Source organism: Mizuhopecten yessoensis, unplaced genomic scaffold (assembly GCF_002113885.1).
Source record: "Mizuhopecten yessoensis strain PY_sf001 unplaced genomic scaffold, ASM211388v2 scaffold10937, whole genome shotgun sequence".
Lineage (NCBI taxonomy): Eukaryota > Metazoa > Mollusca > Bivalvia > Pectinida > Pectinidae > Mizuhopecten > Mizuhopecten yessoensis.
This window is the reverse complement of record NW_018408796.1, coordinates 549,215-569,030: the sequence shown is the minus strand read 5'-3', so window position 1 is coordinate 569,030 and position 19,816 is coordinate 549,215. Positions and strand designations below refer to the sequence as shown.

The window sequence follows — 19,816 nt, the reverse complement described above, 5'->3', positions numbered from 1 at the left end:
TGAGACCCCAGGGTCAAGAAATTCACAATTTTGGTAAAGCACCTTAAGACCCTTCCATCTATGAAGAGTATTTGATTCTACCATATCTGGGTCTTGAGAAGAAGATTTTTGAAACTTTAGTCAATTTGACCCTTTTTGGCCCCGCCCCTCAGGCCCCTGGGGGCTTAGGACTAAACCGGCAACTATTTTTGTTGACCTTTGTCCATGGAAGGTTCCTGCAAAATTTCATTGAAATTGGTTCAGTGGTTTTGGAGAGGAAGTCGAAAATGTAAATTGTTTATGGATGCACGACGGACGACGACGGACAAAAGGCGATCGCAATAAGGTCATTTGAGACTTTGTCTCAGGTGACCTAAAAAAATGTAAATGCAAAAATTTGTGAGTCCAGCTACCAGCCACAGGACCATCCATAAAATAGATATGGTTAAATATGGTCCATCCCATCATCTAACTACACCGGTGTATAAAGTCTGGTAATACAGTGTGTGTAACAGCAGATTTTAAACTTACATTTTTAGCAACATACAAAACACATATAAAGGGCTCAATACAAATTCTCGACCAAAGCCAATACTAGCATTCAACCTCAGTACCAAAATTTTGCACAGAAATCCAAACATGGTTGTTGGAGTAGTAGTTTTAGATTGAACTACATTTGCATATTCCAAATTTGGTCATGACTGGTACATTTTCAAAGCCATGCTGAGCTAAATTTACAGTGATATCGTCCCAAAGAAAACTGAAACTTATGATTTACTTCACAATTTCATGCTGGCATAATAACAAAATAAATTCAGTTTGTCAGGCATTCATTCAAACAACAAGATTTTATACTAATTTCTTCTTATTCTCAAATGGAAACAATTCCATTCATGTGACCTCAAAAACTAAAAAACAAAAATGGGCACTGGAGTTTAGTCTTTGTGAAATGAAAATATCAACCACACACAAAAGACTACAATATGAGGAGTATACAACATGTACATGGTGTACAGTAAAATCTACTTCACTCAAGCAAACTGGCCAAACCCAATAAATCTGGGCTGATGTAATTACATCTTGGCCATGCTTACTATTGAAATGGTCTGAAAAAAATGTTAGATGGCAAACACTTCCTTAGTAAAAAGGCTGTTATGTTTGGTTTGGTTTGATTTGGTTTAATTTTGTTTGATTTTGTTTAACGTCCTATTAACAACAAGGTCATTTAAGGACGTGCCTCCATGTGTGTAGTGTATGCATAATTGTGTGTGTGTATGCAGGAGACAGGGTATCTTGGTGTGCTTGCCTCCTTGTGATGGCGCGAATCTGATGCCGACTTTATAGTGCTATCTCACTGAAATGCCATGCCGAAGGCACCTACCACAACATTCCGCCCGGTCACATTATACTGACAACGGGTGAACCAGCTGTTATGTATAAGTACATTTTCATAGATATAAAATATACACTGACCCAATAAAGAGGCCAGCAGAATTATATAAAGGTTACAGCACGAGTATATATATATATATGCTATAATGAAGCACCAATGAAGGTGTAAAAGATAAGTACTTAATGATGGCCTATTGATAGAAGTACAGGTATACCAACATGGTAATACAAGCCTGGGCCTACCTACCTAGCAGTTGGTAACAATTGTACAAATTCTATATAAACCAGCTCAAACCATATGGTCATATTGCTATTTAATAAACACAAAGTTTCAGCTAGATTTATCTTATTTGGTAAACCAATATTTTACTTGAAACTTAACTACATGTATTAGCTAAAATTTTAGGTTACTAGTAAACAACACATGGTCAAATATCCATGGACATGGTGTTCACTTTAATAGATGTTTATTTATCAACTGGATCAAGATGTATTTTACCTTTTGAGGCGATTTTCATTAGGTTTTGAACTTGTGGTTACTTGATGTGTGTAGGTGTTGGATGTAACTATGTATAATACAGATTTGGTATGACAACTTAATTTCTTTTTCAATCCCCAAATGCTGAGAAATACCAAAACTACCAGTGTAGAATTTTTAAGAATATCTCCCTAACTCAAACAGACACTGATAATCTACACAACACCATAGCTGTATGTTCACCCGTGGCCAAAGTTTAAACAGCTCCCAATAGATACATTTATTATATATTCTTAACGATACAGCTTTTCTGGGCACATAACAAAACATAAAAAACCACTTCTAGTTTTTAATTTCAATATTAATAACATTTTGCATATCACACATATAAATCATTTCAGAATAAAATCTTATTCTTGTTAATAAATGATTCTCCTCTACTGAAATTTTCTTGTGTACAACACAAAGAACACTTCAAACATAACAACTAGAACCATTTGTAAGTCAAGCTGGTAACAAAATTTCTGTTTTTAAATTCTCAAACTATTAGGCTTTGTAATGAGATATAAAAAGTCACAAAAAATAGTAAAGATGAGACTTTAAAACTCCTGAAGTGCAAATTTGTGTCAGTGTCCTTCAGTAGATACCAGCTGGTATTCAGTACAGATCTTATTAAAGGAGCTCTCAACACCTGTGATTATTGTGCCATTTTCCTTTGCACATTTAAAATTTAACTTCACTAGAGATACTACACCTCCTTCCTTCACCTACCCCCACCCCCAAAACAATTCCCTGTTTTGATGAGATGTTCAAACAATACTTTTCTTTGCAAGGCAAATATTCAAAACCATTTTATACCTTAGAGAATTCTTTATTTCTGTATCATATGATAACAGGTATGTGACAAATCAAAGGAAGGCTTAACACCTATATACTCTCCTTACTAATGAATTGTACACTATGATAAAGGCAAAATTTTCTTTTAACATATAAATATTAAGAGGTTGATACCTACATATACAATGTGTGAATCAAAAGAGGCACACTATGAACACTGTAAATCAAACTAGTATCATTTGGTTGATGGTAAAATGTCTGATAATCGGATGTCATTCCAAGTGAAGATACATGAAAGATCAATATTGTAGCAGAACGTTTTGATTATTTCCTAAACACTGGACATTTTTAATTCATTCAAAGGCAATGATTTTTTCTTCATTCAGATTTAAGTATACTACAAGCAGAACTGTAACAAGTTCATCTGTAAGAATTGTTACACTCCGTGACTATGGAAAAAAAATAATCATCTAATCGGTTTCCTATCTTTATACTTTGCTATCTTTATACTTTGTGGTTTTAAATATCCAAACTAATCTGTAATCATTTTTTTCATATCATTCATTCCACTTCCATACTTTTAAACACATGGCAGTTCTGAGGGCAGACCCATTAAAATCACTCTGATGACACTAGATAGCATGTGTGTAAACTAATTAAAATGGCACAATGATGTTCCCAAAAGTCTAGGTCCAGAGTTGTCAAGAACCTGATGGATATGGAATATTTCATCCAATTACAAATTTTCCGAAAAGAAATATAATAAAGAGTATCACATAAATAAATTTTCTGACAACAACAAAGATGTAAGAAACTCCTTTTAATATTCTTTGTACAATATGAACCCTATCAGACCGCTTGATCGGTCAATAAATAGTGACGGACCTACAATGTGAAAAGGCAGAAAAGGTCAGCAAATTGTGAAGTGGCTTCCTCAGATTTCCCATGTAAAGTATTAAAGATGAGAAATTTGGTTTTAATCATATTGGAAATCATCAATCATAACCAAGACACATTTTTTCTGTTTACACCTAAACCAAATCTAGGTAGTATTTTAACTTTAGAGTCCATTCCAAATCCCACACAGGTGTGTATTCTGTAGCAGTACCGACTAACAGACTAGTGTCTGTGTATCCTACATGCGACTGTAACGACTGACAGACTGATGACAGTTGGGACAAGTGTGGATGACATCTTTACATCCGTCAACGCAGAATGGGATAACACAGCAAGGTATGCATCTGAAACAGAAAACACATCACTGGTCAGCTGGTGACAGAGTTCTGATCTATTTCGTGGTAATAGTTCAATGTTTTTTCTTTAATTTGCATTGTTTTTATCACTCAAATCAGAATATTTCAAATTTGTATATCTGGCCCCATAATTAAAGGTGAGACATACAATCAATGCATTTTTACTCTATGACTTCAGGGAAACATTACAAATTGTTTGATAGCAAAAGATACAATGTTGTACTTCCCAAACAATTAAACTGTCGTGTTCAAAAGCTGATCGATGATTGGTCTATGTTGAAAACAGTCCTTAGATGCACAAGGAATCTGTCTTCTATATACTTAACAACCTCTGTAGCAAATTACTTGCTAATAAAGTTAAAAAAAGACAATTAATGAAAAGTCGAGAAGCAAAACCAACTGCATGTGTAAATTTCTAACACATGTCTAAATTTCTAACACTGAAAGATATTGGGAGGATAGTAGCAGGGTTTTGCAAAAACATAAGTTCTACATACATACATGAAAGATCAGTCACAAAATACTCGTCAACATTACTCAGCATGCAGTAGGGGATTATTTAAAAAAAACTTTGTAATGCACCTATAATCTAAAACAAAATCTGAAAAACATATTAACATAGGGACACTCATTGTGATGCAATACTTGTATAATTCCTTTTTGGGGACATTAGCAAAGTGAAGGCTTTGTAATGTAAAGATTCCCAGTTCGACCCCTGCAGTTTTCTTGTTGTTTTTTTGGGTTTTTTTTTCAAACATTCAAATTTTGAACAACTACATTTCTGTAAAATGCATGGCAACATATTATTTTCATGAAATATTCCTTTTGAGAATCAGATGTTCTTAAAGACATATTTTACAATAGTAACATTGATAATAATATAGCTGAACTTGTTGGTACCCTAATTAACATTAATTGTAATCGTGGCCAAATACCTCGCCCATATTTCAAACCATCAACTCAAGGTTTATAGGGCTTTAAAACTCTTCATATTTAATAAAAAATATCTCAATCAGAGGCCATGGGTGCCATCTTAGATTTTCAGGTCAACATGAGATGTATTAACAATTAATAGGGACGTCATAAAAAACATTTGTACCAAATTTGGATTCAGTCTCAGCAGCTTTTCTTCAGAAAAAAAGTGCAAAAAGTCTCGGACAATCAGAGGCTAGGGCTGCCATCTTGTATTGTTTGAATCTGTACAAAAGCAGGAAAACTTGTTGGGGACCTCATAAGGAACATAGGTACAAAATGTGGAGTCAATCATTGCAGTTGTTCCTAAGAAGAAGTTGAAAATATCTCTGCCAATCAGAGTAGAGGGTGGCAATCTTGGATTTTCAGGTCAACTTGAAAAGTAACAATACTTGTCGGGGACCTTATAAAGACCATTAGTAACAAATTTGAGTCAAACGGTATAGCTCAGTAAAGGTCTCAGGTAATCAGAGGGCCAGACAGCCATCTTGGATTTATGGATTGGCACAAATAACACCTGTTGGAACCTCACTAGGGACATTTGCACCAAGTTTGAAGTCGGCCATTGATGAGAAAAAATTGAAAATGTCCCAGTTTCAGCTGTTCTTAAGAGGTAAAAAATGTCTCAGCCAATCAGAGGCCATGGTGGCCATTTTGGATTAGCGGATTGCAAGAAACATTTGTTCTAAGTTTGAAGTCAATCTGTTCAGTGATTCTGAAGAAGTTAAGAATGGAAATCGTAACATACTACAGACAACAAAACAATGACAAAAGAGGAAAAAAGATGGTAATAACTTACATAAGCAATCAAGTGACCTAAAAAATGCATAATTATTGCTTCTCTTTGCCTATGACAGTCAGACACTCTCGATACCATAACATGTCCTGGCAACACTTTGTATAATATGCATGTATATAGACTATAATCTCTATATATCAGAATAACCATTGCCCATTTGTACATGACAGTTTAGCAGGATGGAAACGCAATACTGTTTCTAAAACTTTGTCACATCAAAGAAATGGCCATGGGATAAAAAAAAAAAACACCCATTAGTAGATCAAATCTGAAAGTTTTGATGTTTTGATCTCAGTAATACGTAAAATGTTACTATCCTATAAATAAGCCACTCAGATCTTAGAGAACTTAATTATGATGGTTCTAAACAAGTGATTTAAGGGTTCTTAACCAGTATTTATAGGCCTTAGATCAAGTTAAAGGCAAGTAATATATTTAGTAGGTGGCATATCAATTTCATGATATAGGCATATGTTGGTTACTAATCATGTCATGTTATCTTAACCAGTCTCCATTTGATGGGTCTGATCAGTGATGTTATAGGCATATGTTGGTTACTAATCATGTCAAGTTATCTTAACCAGTCTCCGTTTGATGGGTCTGATCAGTGATGTTATAGGCATATGTTGTTTATTAATCATGTCATGTTATCTTAACCAGTATCCGGTTGATGGGTCTGATCAGTGATGTTATAGGCATATGTTAGTTATTAATCATGTCATGTTATCTTAACCAGTATCCGTTTGATTGGTCTGATCAGTGATGTTATAGGCATATGTTGTTTATTAATCATGTCATGTTATCTTAACCAGTATCCGTTTGATGGGGCTGATCAGTGATGTTATAGGCATATGTTGGTTTCTAATCATGTCAAGTTATCTTAACCAGTCTCCGCTTGATGGGTCTGATCAGTGATGTTATAGGCATATGTTGTTTATTAATCATGTCATGTTATCTTAACCAGTATCCGTTTGATGGGTCTGATCAGTGATGTTGTAGGCATATGTTGGTTACTAATCATGTCATGTTATCTTAAACAGTATCCGTTTGATGGGTCTGATCAGTGATGTTATGGGCATATGTTGGTTACTAATCATGTCATGTTATCTGAACCACTATCCGTTTGATGGGTCTGATCAGTGATGTTGTAGGCATATGTTGGTTACTAATCATGTCATGTTATCTTAACCAGAATCCGTATGATGGGTCTGATCAGTGATGTTATAGGTATATGTTGGTTATTAATCATGCCATGTTATCTTAACCAGTATCCGTTTGATGGGTCTGACCAGTGTCAGCAGGAGGAACCAGTGTATTTGAGGTTCTTAACAGCTGCCAACATCATGGTTGTAAACCAGTATTGATTTAAGGGATCTTAACAGGCATCAATTGCAGGGTTCAACAATGGTTTATGGAGAAGGTTAAGGTAAGCAATAGCTTCTGTATAGGTTGCATATCAATATATCAGATTATGTGCATACATTGGTAAACAATCATGCCCTGTGTATATACCAGTTCGCCAATAGACGATGAAAATGTATTGTATTTGCTGCAAGAAATGATATCATTACACTCAACTACTTGATGTATTCTAACTGCATGCATACTCAGCTACTTAATATATTCTAACAAGGCTAACAAGAGGTCCAGAGGGTCTATATCACTCACCTAAATATGTTTAAAATAATTGGTATAAAGTAAAGATATAGCACCCCATGGAAGGTGCTGTAAGTACATATGAAATTTCAGAAAGATCCATCCAGTACTTGAGATATAGCGAGAACAAACTTCAAACAGAGCCCCACCCATCTGCCCCTAGGGGGGTCATACCCACCAATTATACAAAATTGAGACCCCTTGGCCCAAGGATGCTCCAGACTAAATTAGGATAAAATCCCTTAATCCCTATGGTAGAAGAAGGATTTTAAATGTTTTACCCCTATTTCTCCTATTGGGCCCCTCCCTTCTGCCCCCTGGGAGACGACACCCACTGCTTATACAAAATTGAGTCCCCTTGGCCCAAGGATGCTCCAGACTAAATTAGAATAAAATCCCTTAATCCCTATGGTAGAAGAAGGATTTTAAATGTTAATCCTCTATTTCCCCTATTGGGCCCCGACTCTCTGCCTCCAGGGGGGTTAGACACACCGTTTATACAAAATTGGTTCCCCTTTACCCAATGATGCTTCATACCAAATTTGGACAAAATCCTATCATTGGTACAGAAGAAGAAGGTATTTGAAGAATTTGCTATGTTTCCCCTATTGGGCCCCTCCCTTCTGCCCCCAGGGGGGCCACACTCGCTGTTTATACGAAATTGAGTCCCTTTTGTCCAAGGATGCTCAAGACTAAATTAGGATAAAATCCCTTAATCTATATGTTAGAAGAAGGATTATAAAGGTTTTACTTCTCTTTCCCCTATTGGGCCCCACCCCTCAGGTCCCAGGGGGGCCACACCCACAGTTCATACAAAATTAGTTCCCCTTTACCCAAGGATGCTCCACACCAAATATGGACCAAATCCTTTCATTCCTACAGAAGAAGAAGGATTTTAAAGAATAATTTGCTATGTTTCCCCTATTGGGCCCCGCCCCTCAGGCTTCTGGGGGGCCATACCGACGGTTTATACAAAATTGGTTCCCCTTTACCCAAGGATGCTTCAGACCAAATATGGGACAAATCCTTTCATTCCTACAGAAGAAGAAGGATATTAAAGAATTTGCTATATTTCCCCTTTTGGGCCCCACCCCTCAGCCCCCAAGGGGGCCACACCCACCATTTATACAAAATTGGTTCCCCTTCACCCACGGATGCTCCAAACCAAATATAGAATAAATCCTTTTTTCATTCCTACAGAATGCCCCATCTTTAGTTTTGTGTATGAACAAAGGACTATAACACTAAATATAATGGGGCACTGGACGGATTCCATAGTGCCCCATCTTTAGTTTTGTGTATGAACAAAGGACTATAACTCTATATATAATGGGGCACAGGACGGATTCCATAGTGCCCCATCTTTAGTTTTGTGTATGAACAAAGGACTATAACTCTATATATAATGGGGCACAGGACGGATTCCATAGTGCCCCATCTTTAGTTTTGTGTATGAACAAAGGACTATAACTCTATATATAATGGGGCACAGGACGGATTCCATAGTGCCCCATCTTTAGTTTTGTGTATGAACAAAGGACTATAACTCTATATATAATGGGGCACAGGACGGATTCCATAGTGCCCCATCTTTAGTTTTGTGTATGAACAAAGGACTATAACTCTATATATAATGGGGCACAGGACGGATTTCGGTATGTGACACTCCAGTATCCTAAAAGGTACTCACAAACTTTTATCAACTGTAGGTAAGAAGAGTGAATGAAATGTCCCTACACAGTGACACAGTTAACAAATTAAGCGGTCCTTACTCTTATAAAGTGGGGCAAGTCCCGATTTTAAGATCGGATTCTCCGCCATCCGAAGAGGTAGTCACATGCAAAACTTGGCGATTGTACACAACAATGTCTGAGTACTCAATTACTTTATTTACTATGATAATGTCTATTCTGAACAAATAAGTATCCTTAAGAACTTTACACAGTGAACTAGTACATCAAATAGATTCAGGTCAATCAGGTAGAGCATCTTTTACTCTCTACTCGCTATTATCATATATTGTCTATCCCCAAGAACAGTTTTTAGAAACATGTTTTTTTCCTCCATAATCCTGCTGAATGTCAGAGACAGCTATGTTTTTGCAACGACTGGTAGCTATTTGTTTGCAATGTATAGGAACTCACTACTACAGCTGAAATGAAAATAATTATTTCTACAAATGTAGTACAGTATCATGCATGTCTATGAATTATTTTTGACCCTGTTAAGAGGTCTGGACAAGCTGCCCCCAACACCTCCCAGCACAACAAAGTTCAAATGCTGCCTGATGCTCCAGACCTCGTGGCTGTATCTCTACCAGCCATTTTAATAAAGGGAAGTAATCCAGCCACCTCCCGTTAGTCTCTTTTACACCAATACACAGTATAACAGTGAAACCAGCCATCATATTCCACAATGTTTGATTGACCACCACATCATTTTTTATAATCATAAGGAGTATTGCATATAACTCATTAGATATAGAGAGAGAAAGGAAATTGACATCTATTGATAATTTATTCCAAGTATTCAACAAACTTGTATCAATTCAGTCTGTCAATATCCCTTTAGGGCGTATGTGTGGTCAATCAGTACTACTGTGTATACTAGACAGGTTTCTGTTTACAGTAGAATCTGGTTATCCAAAATACAACAGCAGTCACCCAGTGTCTGATGTTGGATTTACATTAGATGTGTAAGTGTTGCATCGGATAGTATCAGGTATCGCAAACTGCATCAGATACCGCAAATTAAAAATGCCATTAGATGGTGAACAAGTAGATTACCTATAAAGACAACCAAATTCTACTGTATATTATTTATGCAACAATGAAATTTTCACTTCATGCTTACCATCCCTGACCCAGTCTCCTCTCAGTTTCGCAGTAAACATTAAAATGATAAGACACGAAAATTCGCAAACAAATATTCACGAGGCACCGGTTGTTTTCTTGTGCTGATACTGTAGACACGATGTACGATACAGCGACGAAATGTAAAATCAAACTATTTTCAATAGAATGTGGAGTCTAGAAAATAAATCATATAAATTTTACCTTCAAAATTCAAATAAACAAGCAACATGCAAACTTAAATAATTAAAATTGATATCCAAATAAGGAGCATAGCAAAATAGTGGTTCTATGTAAGTACATGCATAACTTTATGCAAAGGATTATAAATAAAGCTGCTAAACCTGCCTCATATTTGCATGTTGAAATGTTAGTTCCCTGAACAGTTTCCATAACAGGAAGTACATGCAGGACTATATTAAGAGATGCTTTTTTGCTTGATGTGCAATAGTTGTATTTTCTATATTCCTTATTTTATCCTGAGCACATGCAGAGACAAGTGTATCAAATATTTCCCTGAGCATATGTATAGCATTCCTAATTTTCTTCGAAGTAAACATTCCATAATCTTTAATTTTCACCTGAGCACATGTACAGTATTCGTAATTTTCATCCCGGTACACGAACAGTATTAATATTTTTTCATTGTAAATCATAATCATGTGAAATTTGAGAAAGATCCCTCCAATACTTTTTAGGCAATACGACCACCTGCTGGCCATCTTCGTTTTCCAATCATCCCTAAAATTCAAAATGTGGAGCTAGAAACCATTGGGAACCTTCATGTGAAATTTGAGAAAGACCCCTCCTGAACATTCTGAGAAATAAGGCTAACAAACTTTCATTCACAAATACAAGATGGCAGCCTGTCGGCCAATTTGGTTTTGTGATCAGTCCCAAAGAACGATATGCATAACTAGGGACCCCGGGGAACCTTCGTGTGAAATTGGAGAAATATCCAACAAATACTTTATGAGAAATAGCGCTAACAAACTTTCATTCTCAAATTCAAGATGGCTTGCTGTTGGCCATCTTAGTTTTGTGATCAGTTCCAAAATAAGATATACATAACTAGGACTCATGGGGAACCTTTGTGTGACTTACCCGACAATGCACAGGACAAGGCATATGATCCAGGTGAAGGTGCCAGTCTCATACTGGGTAGCAGTGACCACCTCAGCCTGGCAATGGGGGCAGCGAGTGTGGACAGGCGACTCACGGAACTGCTGCACCACAGTCACAGCCGGCTGAGCCACAACTACAGTGGTCTGTCCCTGCTGCTGGGAATACCCTGGCTGACCTACAACAGGAAACAGATATAGAGAGCACAGGCCAACTGGAAATCCCAACGCAGGAACCCGAGGCTATTACCCCAGCCCCAGTCATCTTAGGTGAGGTCTAACATGTCACAAGCGCTAGGAACCAGTGGAGGAGCTAAGCTTTTACAGGTGTCACAACCTTTGTACTTACATACATACACCATCTGTTAGTTGACGGTCAAACAGAAAGTCAATAGCAAAATTTTGCGACTAGCATTCCTTCCATTTTTATAATTGAAGATACAACAGGCAATTTACAAAATACTGATATAAGCAATGAAGGATACTATCAGACACATTCTCGAGCCAAAAAGTAAAGTCTGAAGTAAACGGCGGAGAAATATCTTATTCTGAGGGTAGAGATTGCTGTCTGTATCACATAGGAGTGATAATTTTTCTTCCACACTCTCGACGATAAGGTGAAAATCCTTTGAAATTTTAAACTCAATGCCCTGCACTATCATCAAATGTGACAAACTTTTGACTAAACCAATTTTAAAGGTTTAAAATTCTACATGTGAATAAAATTTCCATTGCAAATTTTAGAATTTTCCATCCTATTAAAGTTTTAATGCTAACCAAATCACATTTCATTTTGCCCTTCTGCTAAATACAACAACAGTTTACACAATTAAATATCTTCCTTAAAGTGTTTCCATCCTGATGACAGACTTGTTGACATTACTATCATAAAAGCGTGGGATTACACAATATACAGGGGCGACAATGACATACCTACTTTTCCATGCATTTGACTAAAAGCATACTGCAAATCACTTATTTCTCACATTATCACCTCTCTTGACTTGCTTGTAGATTCAGAAACAAATCCCTCACGAAAGATAAGTAACTTACAGTATACCCCCGTCGTAATTTGTCAAGGGCCAACTAACGGGCTGACAACTACACTGGGGCAGTCTACATGATGGGTTGAAGTATGAACAGACAACACACGAACAAACACTACAACGTCAGGATGACAAGGGTGACAAGTGTGCTGAAAATGTTTTATCTTTGTAAAATATATATTACATCAAAAGTTAATCTGTATTGAAAGGCTATGCGTTAACTCTATTGCTCAATCAAGCATCTGCATCATAAAATCTACTTAAGAACAGTTGTACTATATTGTGTTTATCAAAACTTGATTAGTGAATAGTTCTAACATTAAAATATCTTACCTTGTGAGGTTTCTACTTTAATGAAGGTGCCCCAAGGGATTTTGAAAATATGAATTGAAAGTTTATCATTAAATTCCAGACTTTTTCTGTTACAGATTTTATCCTTTCCTGTTTTTTTTGGGTTTTTTATAATTAGTTAGACAAAATAGCACTGTCATCAGTTTAGTAATGAAATCAAAGCTGATATATGAAATATTATCTGTTCATCAGTGACCAATTTAATCTTTCAGAGTGATAAACTGCTTTACTAAAAAGGAATTCAATTTGGGAGTGGGAAAAAGGGACAATCACAATTGTTTCATGATTGGTAAATAGTCAAAATACAAAATGTGTTATTTGAGGATGAATCTGTATGTCATTTACCGATCCCAGCACCTTTATTATGTCAAATACTGTATTGTTAATGCACATCTAAGTCCATAACCCTAACCTGATGTTCTACCAGTCAATTAATGTAACCGGACCTGGGAGATACTAATGTGAAGGACACATAAATCCAACACTAATCAATTCACAAGGAACTAGCTCTGGTCTCGGGTTAAAACTCAACACTGACATTTGTAAAGAAGCCTATTTAAACAGTCCATATTGCCTATCAATATTTTATAACATCGGACCATGTAATGAGAAGCTTAAAGCTGGATGGTCTCTAGCTAGTTCAGAGGATGGGCTGATGCATGCAAGCCGTTGTTGTCTGGGGATATTCCAGGGGGGGATGCTCTGTTTAATGGCTAGGCGTACAATACTAAATGTGTGTGCATATTTCATCACTACACGATTCTAGGATATTTGGACACTGTACTCGTCTGACAGGAAAGCCTGGTGTCTATACACATTTTCTTGTATATTGATACTTGGTGTAATGTTAACAAACACAAACAGGTAATTAACCAACCATGCAGCAAACTTTTTTTCAGAGTCTTACCTGGATGGCTTAAATAGACTGGCAATTGATAAATAAAGATCTTATAAAGGTATACATGTACAAACAAATCTGGCTCTTCTGAACCTAGCTACAAGTCTGAAAACACCTCAGAAGTGGTTCAATAACTAACCATGAACATTGTTCATGACTACAGTGCTCTACGGGTCTAGAGCCATTATTACCCATAAGCTCACCATCCAGACCAACATTGTAAACATTTTGTTGTTGTTATATTATCTACAAGACTGCATATTGATAACAAATGAAACATACAACTAGGACTTGGCATACTGCCAGCACTGACATGTACATTTTTCACAACTCATTTAATTCCATTACTGTAATGTATGTACTACATTTCTACATCTATAAATAGTAATAGTTGGTACATGAAAGTTTTTTACTGTATGTAACTAAGCTTTGTTCACCTATCTACACCTGTACATGATTTCAGGAAATAAACATGATTCCACAAACTACACAGATATACTACAGGTATAAACCACAGGACATGTACAACACAACTTGTATAAAATCAACACCGTGTCTACACAGATATACTACAGGTATAAACCACAGGACATGTACCAGGTACATGTACAACACAACTACACCCTATCTCCTCAAATTGTTTCAGATCTATTTTTATCACAGTACTGCATCTCAGACTTGAGGAATTTTGTCCTGGGGCTGTTCAAGCAAATCAGGCCGCTGAAAAGCTGTTCACATATATTGTCAACACTTTATAATACTCAGGATTCAACCGATTTGTCTTCCAAATTTGAACTGAGACATGTTGATGGTACAACCTGAGCTCTGTCAACTGTATTATTATAACACAAGGAACAACAAAAATGTTAACAGAGAAAACTACTGCACTGAAATAGACATCTGCAAACAGATATATAACAGAGATCAATGTATACAAGGTTTTGAATTTCAAGTAGTAAAGTTCTCATGCATTAATGTATTTACTGAAAGAGATTTCATTCAATATATATGTACCTGTACATTCAAATACAATGCATTCACATATTTCAACATCTTCATATTGATATTGTATTGAATCGGTAATCAGCATCATCGTTCAGATGTAACAGAGTTGAGTCGACTAAACCATAGAATTCACCACTTCACTTTTCTGGTGTTTTCCCCCTCCTAACTGTCATATGACCTTATCTTATTTAAGTTTCTATGGACAAAGTCCAGTGTTATACATATACAGCCATTGTATCTGGTCGTACTCCAGTACATGTTGTATCTGGTAGTACTCCAGTACATGTTGTATCTGGTCCTACTCCAGTACATGTTGTATCTGGTCGCACTCCAGCACATGTACACACTCATGCTCTTACAATTTACAACACTCATGCAAACAGATAAGATATTGTCTTCACAAAAACAAATGGAAAATCAAATCTGCTATGTTTTAGTATTTCATATTTTTTTCATTTCAGCGTTTTTAACTGACAAGTGTGTAACACAGTCTAATAGTCGATCAGACAGAATATCTGCCAAGCCTATATATAAATTTTCCTGTACTCTCCCATATTCATTACATGTTGTATCTGGTCGTACTCCAGGACATGTTGTATCTGGTCGTACTCCAGTGCATGTTGTATCTGGTCGTACTCCAGTACCTGTTGAATCTGGTCGTACTCCAGTACATGTTGTATATGGTCGTACTCCAGTACATGTTGTATGGTCGTACTCCAGAACATGTTGTATCTGGTCGTACTCCAGTACATTTTGTATCTGGTCGTACTCCAGTACATGTACACACTCATGCTCTTACAATTTACAACACTCATGCAAACAGATAAGATATTGTCTTCACAAAAACAAATGGAAAATCAAATCTGCTATGTTTTAGTATTTCATATTTTTTTCATTTCAGCGTTTTTAACTGACAAGTGTGTAACACAGTCTAATAGTCGATCAGACAGAATATCTGCCAAGCCTATATATAAATTTTCCTGTACTCTCCCATATTCATTACATGTTGTATCTGGTCGTACTCCAGCACATGTTGAATCTGGTCGTACTCCAGTACATCTTGTATCTGGTCGTACTCCAGTACATGCTGTATCTGGTCGTACTCCAGTACATGTTCTATCTGCTCCTACTCCAGTACATGTTGTATCTGGTCGCACTCCAGTACATGTTGTATCTGGTCGTCCTCCAGTACATGTTGAGTCTGGTCGTACTCCAGTACATGTTGTATATGGTCGTACTCCAGTACATGTTGTATGGTCGTACTCCCGTACATGTTGTCTCTGGTCGTACTCCAGTACATGTTGTAGGGTCGTACTCCAGTACATGTTGTATCTTGTCGTACTCCAGTACATGTTGAATCTGGTCGTACTCCAGTACATGTTGAATCGGGTCGTACTCCAGTACATGTTGTATCTTGTCGTACTCCAGTACATGTTGTATCTGATAGAATTCACCACTTCACTTTTCTGGTGTTTTCCCCCTCCTAACTGTCATATGACCTTATCTTATTTAAGTTTCTATGGACAAAGTCCAGGGTTATACATATACAGCCATTGTATCTGGTCGTTCTCCAGTACATGTTGTATGGTCGTACTCCCGTACATGTTGTCTCTGGTCGTACTCCAGTACATGTTGTATGGTCGTACTCCAGAACATGTTGTATCTGGTCGTACTCCAGTGCATGTTGTATCTGGTCGTACTCCAGTACCTGTTGAATCTGGTCGTACTCCAGTACATGTTGTAGGGTCGTACTCCAGTACATGTTGTATCTGGTCGTACTCCAGTACATGTACACACTCATGCTCTTACAATTGACAACACTCATGCAAACAGATAAGATATTGTCTTCACAAAAACAAATGGAAAATCAAATCTGCTATGTTTTAGTATTTCATATTTTTTTCATTTCAGCATTTTTAACTGACAAGTGTGTAACACAGTCTAATAGTCGATCAGACAGAATATCTGCCAAGCCTATATATAAATTTTCCTGTACTCTCCCATATTCATAAATTGTCCATTCCCAAAATGAACACTTTCCAAATGACCTTTTCTTCTTTTTTCTTTTCTGAGTTAAACTGCCAATTCTTGAGCTCCCCATTTTATTGCCAAAAGTTGTTGTAACAAAGACAATATCTTTCGTTCAAAAATATTAATCACAAGCTTACTACATTGTGATCTTTAATCGAACACACAAAAAATGTACAACTTAAATGTCGCTTCTGCAAAATCTAAAAATGTCAGGATGTAAATTCATTTGGCATAATTTAAATAAAAATGTTTAACGACTAGTTTAATCCATATGTGACAAAAAAATAAAACAAATATGAACAAAAAGGTTGGAAGATACAGGTGGGCAGGGGTTGAGCAGGAGCTTGAAGATGAAAAGACCTTGAAACCCATGAAAAAGACTGTTCTGAACATGGATTTATGATAACTATTAAATATAAATTCCTTTTAACTGCTGTTCTATAAAAATAATAATGTTTGTACTGGTACATATAAAATCATTAATAAATATCTTAGAAACTTTTAACTCTCAGTACAAGAAACCAAAAAAATAGTCTTCAATCAGCATTGTTTAGAGTACTTTCATGTAAAGTTGCAAAAATCAATCACTTATCTCAAACTTGACTCCTGTTTTATATTTTAAAAAACCTTCAAATGAGTAAATTCTGGCATTAAAATTTTCATTAAGCTGACACTTTAAATTCTCTAAAGTTCAGACAATATTGATATATACAGGTGTATCCATCTTTTTTGCTACAACCCCTATACAGTGTGTAGTTATTTAACACGTCACAAGTAACGAGCTGGTGAGGAGTTCAGGTAAACACTTACAGGCAGAGTTATCTCTCTTTAATATATCTGTTTACAAACATACATATATCACACCATCTTACCTGGTTGTCCATAGGGTGCTTCAAAGTGTAGAATATAAAAGGCTTGTCAAAAAGTGCATCACCTTTACCGTAATCAGATGTCAATGTTTTTAATCTTTTGTAATAGTTACCATTAAAACAAAGTATGTACCACTGGGGGCGGAACAATATACACCCGTCATATATGCTGTAGTATCCATTTACATTCATTATCTTATGTTCAGTGATTGAAAGAGCAACATGAAAGATACTGCTGATAGATAAATAAAACATGTACAAATGTATGGAAAAATGCACGAGATGGACAAAACAGTGACAAGATATGAACTAAGTTTGGTTTCAGTGGGAGAAGGGAATCTAGTTTATCATTAATGAAACACTGTTAGCTGTTTATGAAACAGATACCTGAATGTCTTGATATACATTGGAACCATAACAAGCAAACCTACTGATGTTTACATGTACCAAAGTGACTTCATAGACAGTTTGGACAAAACTTCCACATCAAAATAATGAAGGGACATAATTCTACTTATAGTAGAGCACAAAACAAGAAAAGAATGTGTTACACATCCCTTTCATAAGATGCATAAATATATATATATATTAAGTTATGCCAACACAGGTGACATCAACAAAGTTGAGCTAACGAGTAAGAACGGTATGTGACATACTATTTTCCTAAGGTACATATTGGTAAGCTAACGAGTAAGAAAGGTATGCGACATACTATTTTCCTAAGGTACATATTGGTAAGCTAACGAGTAAGAAAGGTATGCGACATACTATTTTCCTAAGGTACATATTGGTAAGCGAATGAGTAAGAACGGTATGCGACCTACTATTTTCCTAAGGTACATATTGGTAAGCTAACGAGTAATAACGGTATGTGACATACTATTTTCCTAAGGTACATATTGGTAAGCGAATGAGTAAGAACGGTATTTGACATACTATTTTCCTAAGGTACATAACGGTAAGCGAATGAGTAAGAACGGTATGTGACATACTATTTTCCTAAGGTACATATTGGTAAGTGAATGAGTAAGAACGGTATGTGACATACTATTTTCCTAAGGTACATATTGGTAAGTGAATGAGTAAGAACGGTATGTGACATACTATTTTCCTAAGGTACATATTGGTAAGTGAATGAGTAAGAACGGTATGTGACATACTATTTTCCTAAGGTACATATTGGTAAGCTAACGAGTAAGAACGGTATGCGACCTACTATTTTCCTAAGGTACATATTGGTAAGTGAATGAGTAAGAACAGTATGTGACATACTATTTTCCTAAGGTCCATATTGGTAAGCTAACGAGAAAGAACGGAATTTGACCTACTATTTTCCTAAGGTACATATTGGTAAGCTAACGAGTAAGAACGGTATTTGACCTACTATTTTCCTAAGGTACATATTGGTAAGTGAATGAGTACGAACGGTATTTGACATACTATTTTCCTAAGGTACATATTGGTAAGTGAATGAGTAAGAACAGTATGTGACATACTATTTTCCTAAGGTACATATTGGTAAGCTAACGAGTAAGAACGGTATTTGACATACTATTTTTCTAAGATATATATTGGTAAGCTTAGTTTGGTAACTAACTGCTCCTCACAACATGTTCTTGCCAGCCAACCATGATATATGTCTCATAACAAAAGGCATATGAATACTTAGGGTCTGTTTCTAACATATTTATATTTCTACTGAAGGTTTAAATAAGTGACATCAAATAAATCTGTTAAATGTCACACATAACTACATATGACAATCACTTTATATGTTTTACTTAAGAAAAAAAAATGCATATGACTCCAAATTACCTTGACCTTAGTCAAACTTTGCCTTACACAATTACTTAAGATTAAAAGAAACACTTATCTAACCCATGTCCTAAGTAGTTATTTTGTAAAAAAGTTATTGCTGAATTGATAGATAGTAGCTACATTAATGAAGAGCAGATTAAAATATATATACATACACATGAACAACATTAATTGCTCTAAGATTCTTAAAATGTATGTGACAATGATAAACAAGAGGCCCATGGGCCTTAACGGTCACCTGAGTCTATAGTATTTATTTTTGTTGTTGAAATATGTACCAATTTGAGTAAAAAATAGTATAATGTTAACTTAACTTTGTCAGGACCATGAGCTGATCATTCCTAGACCAATTTTAAGTGAGATCGGCCTATTAGAACTTAGTAGCAAAATAGCGGCCATGGCAGCCAAATTGTATTTCTGATTGACCCGAAAAATAACAACACTTTGTCAGGACCATGA

General features: G+C 36.1%; 1 protein-coding gene and 1 long non-coding RNA gene across 11 annotated transcripts in view; both read right to left on the bottom strand.

Moving 5' to 3' along the window:
* The window catches only part of LOC110463872, a 2,350-nt gene extending 1,140 nt beyond the window's left edge, over window positions 1–1,210 (bottom strand). The window contains exon 1 of the long non-coding RNA XR_002464443.1: window positions 353–1,210. This is a non-coding gene — a long non-coding RNA (uncharacterized LOC110463872). The remainder of the gene's footprint in view (window positions 1–352) is intronic.
* LOC110463871 (cell death-inducing p53-target protein 1 homolog) overlaps window positions 1–19,816 on the bottom strand; it is a 39,691-nt gene that overhangs the window by 9,145 nt on the left and 10,730 nt on the right. For 4 of the 10 annotated variants that reach the window (XM_021518784.1, XM_021518780.1, XM_021518782.1 and 1 more), the window contains one exon: window positions 11,323–11,518. In XM_021518784.1, coding sequence (XP_021374459.1) covers window positions 11,323–11,518 — 196 coding nt within the window. Of the gene's footprint in view, window positions 1–2,186; window positions 3,928–11,322; window positions 11,519–13,643; window positions 13,662–17,542; window positions 17,561–19,816 lie in introns of those variants that run through there. The other 6 variants (XM_021518776.1, XM_021518779.1, XM_021518778.1 and 3 more) reach the window with 4 other exon arrangements.